We start from the raw sequence: 4,407 nt of genomic DNA, 5'->3' as shown, positions 1-4,407 counted from the left end.
TCATTTCCCTTAGTTAGTTACATCTACATATAGAATCTAAGTTTCCCCTTTTTATCATTTTCCTGGATTAAACTTTAATGAGTAAGTAATCCACAGATGTTCAAGATTTGGGTTTTAATTTGTTTTGCTTTCAAATTAGATGTAACGTAGAAGTAGTCAGAAAAATATCAATCACAAGAATATGTTTTAAAGAACGATTACAAAAAATAATTGTACTCGGCAAGTGCAAGGGATTGCATAAAACAATCCACCAATTACACTCCCTTCCTATGTAATACAAATGGTTAGCTGTTACCAAATCTAACTTTCATGAGCTTTTGAAACAGCAAATGATATCAAGTAAGGCTTCTTCACTGCATGGGATGGCAGAGCACCCATTGGATGATTAAATCCATACTCTTCTTCTGCTTCACTTGGCAACTTTTGGAAGGAAGGATGATTCAGAAATGAAATTGGGGCAACGAATCTCTTCTTTTCATCAGCTTCTCCGACATAAACAACAAAGTGGCCTTTGGAAACCTTTGTCGTCCCTGAAAACGAAAGACTCCGTTTTAGACTCTTGGAGTTAACAATTCTTGGCAAGCGAAAACCCATGATTTTGTGATGAATGTGGATTCTTTTCACTTGTGGTAGATAGAAGAAACGTAAGTAGCTTGGTTGGGAAGGCTTTGGCAGTGAGGGGTTGTTCTTAAAATGTGTATTTACAGAGAAAATGGTTTAAGGAATTGGTCAAGTAATCTAGGCTGAATGTGTGGTCCAGAAGAAATTCCAGTGGAGAAATCTTTAGAAGATATATGGTTTGGGGAATCACATGGTCTTGCCTCCCAACAAACCATGACATTTTGACAAGTTTGGTAACTAAGTTCAGTCTGTTACAAATCTACCATAGCTGAACATTCAATGGAACCAATTTGAAATACTATTAATCAGATGATAATAACATTAGCTTAGCAGATCATATGGATGAAATGCCAATTAATAGTCGAGTGGTGACCAGCAAAACCTGTGGGTATGCAAAGCCCTACATGTTTCCAGATAATTAGAATAGAAGAGTTAAATAGATCAGAATAAAACTAATTGCCAATCCATGTGACATTGTTTAATTTGTGCTCTCAACAATTGAGGAAAGCCTCGATCTTCTATGCAATTGGTTGAACAGAAGCACCGACCAATCTTGTAATGTAGACTACAGATCCATATGAATTAGGTTAATCCTCAAAACCATACATTAAACCGAGGATAATTTATTTTCGAAATTCCTCGCATTTATTTATTAAATTTGTATGGAAATAAGTTGAATTTCCATGCAAATAGGCATTGTTAATGCATTGAACCGTTTTCAACCAGGACTGAGAGAATTTTAATTTTAGTTTTTCTCTTACCATGTAAAGGTAAAATTAATAATTATAATATAAATATAAATATTTATAATTTATAAAACTTGAAAACTATTGGACTCCGTCTAATAGATCAAGTAATCAATAATGGCAGAATGTGAAATAAAATGCTTGGGAATATATTTTGACTGAAATTATACACATACATCATAAACAAAATTCATGAAAAGAAAGAGTTTCTCTGAAAGAAATTTGGCATTTATACATTGGTTACAAAAATTAATACATTTGACAAGGGCATGGGACTGCAGATAACAATCCACCTTACACGCTTGATCCCTAAACGATAAAATTGGGGAGGTGTCAGTTGAGCTAAAGATCAGTCAATCTCTGCTTGGTTAGCCTATTTTCATGCCATTTCTTCTCAAGAGCTTTGCAGGCTGCAAGTGAGATCAATGAAAGTTTCTTCGCTGCAAGGGATTGTCAAAGCACCCATAGGATGGTTGAAACCAAACTCTTCTTCAGCTTCGCTCAACAAATTCTGGAATGAAGGATGCTTCAATAATGATATCGGGACTACAAATCTCTTCTTTTCATCTTCTCCAACATAAACAGCAAAGTGGCCTTTGGGTACAACTGTAGTCTCCGAAGATGAAAGAGTCCATTTCAGACTCAGCTTAGCATTAACAATTCTTGGCAATCGGAAACCCATGGTGTTTGTGAGATTTGTTAAGATGAGGAAATGAGAGCGTGGAATTGGAACTCAAAGAAGTAGCTAGGAAAGGCTTTGGCACAGGGTGAAGCTATCCATTGGAATCTGTATTTATAAATAGCAAATGATGTATATGGTCAGCAGTCTCAGTCAAATTGAGTGGCTAAGATAGAATGCTTCGGAGACATCTATCGGGAGAAATCACATGGCCTGCATCCCAACAAATAATATCATTTTGACAAGTTCAAGCCTGTAGGACACACTTCAGGCTCTCTTCACAACGACTTGTCCTATGAGTTACCGCAACGAAGAAACACAAGCCAGTTTTTGGTTCTTGGAAATGTTATAAATTTTTTATATTTATTTTCCTTTAGCGGCTGGATGTTCCTGTTTAAGCTTACTTGCGTGGATGTATACCGCCGTGTAAACATCTTCATGAGGAAAAAAACAAACTAGGGTGGTTTACTGATCTGGACAAAAAGCTAATGGTGTCTAAGAAAGGACTGACTGGAATGATTTTAAAGTTTGTGGAAAAGATTTGTTTGCAACAATTTTGATCACTAACGTTCTTCTCACTTGCATCTGCATGCATTTTGACTGGCATTGAAATAGATTGCATACAACTAGTTTTCTAGTATAAAAAGCCTTATGTTCTTGAAATTGCTTTTGTTCTTCCTTGGCTGCTTTCATACTAAATACACTATTTTCTACTATTCTTATCCAATTAGTCTAAAATCCCTTCCAACATTGCTTGTCTGAAGCATGAAAATGATTCGTATGCTTAAAATCTTAAGCACCAAACTGTCCAATTTCAATCTTTAGCCGGTTCCCTACTGGCCTCCTTTTTACCATTTTAAGTTGTAGGCCATGACAAAGCTATTTATTAAGAACGCTTGTTGCAATGTAGGAGCCTGACCCCCCACTGTCCGCTAAAGTTTAAGCTTAAGTTTTAAAGAGTCCTTTGTTATAGAAGCTTCAGGCTTTCAACCATGTTTGATCTTAATCCATCATTTTTCATTCCCTATCTTCCTACATCGAATACTCCAATCTTTTGCTGGACTTTGGTTGGTTTTCATTCAACATTGTAGGGAACTTATTGCTTGTCAACAAACAGACCACAGCATATTTTCAGCCCTAATGGCGTAAAAGATCATGAGGATAAGACCATGTGAGATATCTTAAGCACTATCTAACGGAACTTCAGCTATGCCACTTGTTCTAGATGATTCTTGGTTTATCATAACGCACACGTAGTTGAAAAAAAATTAACAATTACATTTCACATTTATAGAATCATTTTTACATTATAGATAGGGTTACACGCCAAATTCTCTGCACAATCTCAGACTTGACTTTATTCATCACTTTAACATGACAAAATAACATTTGAAAACTTGTCGAACGAAGAGTAAACATGTTCTAATATTAGCAACAAAAACAGCAAACAGAGGGTACTTAACCAGAAATTTCAATGGTTTTGACGTCAGGCTTCTTCACTTCCACCTTGGGAACAGTAACCGTAAGAACCCCATTTTCCATGGAAGCTTTAACTTGATCCATTTTCACGTTCTCAGGCAGCCTGAATCTCCTCTTGAATTTCCCACTGCTACGTTCGACCCGGTGCCAAGTATCAGTCTTGTCTTCCTTCTCAACATTCCTCTCTCCGCTGATTTGAAGTACACCGTCTTCTTCAATCTCCACTTTCACTTGTTCTTTCTTAAGCCCAGGGAGATCAGCCTTGAAGACGTGAGCTTCTGGAGTCTCCTTCCAATCGATTCGGGCGTTGACGAATGCAGAGGCATCGGAGGTTTGGCTGCTGGTGAGTGAAGAATGTGAAGGAAATTCCTTGATTGGATCCCAAACATCAAACGAGAATGGATCGAAGATGCTGCTCCTTCGGTTGCCGAACAAACTCGGAATCATCGCCATTTCTCTTAAAAGTACGAAACAAAGACAACTTGAACACGAAAGATTATAGCTAATAGTGAATATTTGATAGTGCTTTCTTGATGCTAATCAGTGCAAGAGTTGGGTATTTATAAGAAGCTCAAGAGGAATCTGGTATTTTCTGGTACTTGTGTCAGTACAGGAAAGATCGAGAATTAACTAGAATCATCTGGACTTCTTTATATTGGACCTTTTTATATTTTTAGTGTAACAACTTATTGGGCCGTCTTAGGAAACATGCACAAGCTCACTAATTATTTATTGGGTAAATTACACCATTATCATTCAATTATCTCTTACTTTTATTTTACTCACTTAAGTTTGAATGCTTTTAATTTCACCATTAAACTTTCAAATTACTCTTGATCACTCACATGTGATATATTATTATTATTATTATTGTTGTTGTTG

The 4,407-nt window shown here is 36.4% G+C and overlaps 2 protein-coding genes across 2 annotated transcripts; both read right to left on the bottom strand.

The window, feature by feature from the left end:
• Positions 1–1,562: 1,562 nt before the first annotated feature.
• Positions 1,563–2,253, bottom strand: LOC120202274 (auxin-responsive protein SAUR21-like). Its single transcript, XM_039202710.1, has one exon. The coding sequence runs from the start codon at positions 2,047–2,049 to the stop codon at positions 1,762–1,764; it is 288 nt and encodes a 95-aa protein (XP_039058641.1). The 5' UTR covers positions 2,050–2,253; the 3' UTR covers positions 1,563–1,761.
• A 1,124-nt stretch (positions 2,254–3,377) lies between these two features.
• LOC120202270 (17.3 kDa class I heat shock protein-like) lies at positions 3,378–4,049 on the bottom strand. Its single transcript, XM_039202706.1, has one exon. The coding sequence runs from the start codon at positions 3,976–3,978 to the stop codon at positions 3,505–3,507; it is 474 nt and encodes a 157-aa protein (XP_039058637.1). The 5' UTR covers positions 3,979–4,049; the 3' UTR covers positions 3,378–3,504.
• Between the last annotated feature and the right edge of the window lie 358 nt (positions 4,050–4,407).

Source organism: Hibiscus syriacus, unplaced genomic scaffold, assembly GCF_006381635.1.
Source record: "Hibiscus syriacus cultivar Baekdansim isolate YM2019G1 unplaced genomic scaffold, ASM638163v2 tig00008386_pilon, whole genome shotgun sequence".
NCBI classification, from domain to species: Eukaryota; Viridiplantae; Streptophyta; class Magnoliopsida; order Malvales; family Malvaceae; genus Hibiscus; species Hibiscus syriacus.
This window is presented reverse-complemented; position numbering and strand designations above follow the sequence as displayed.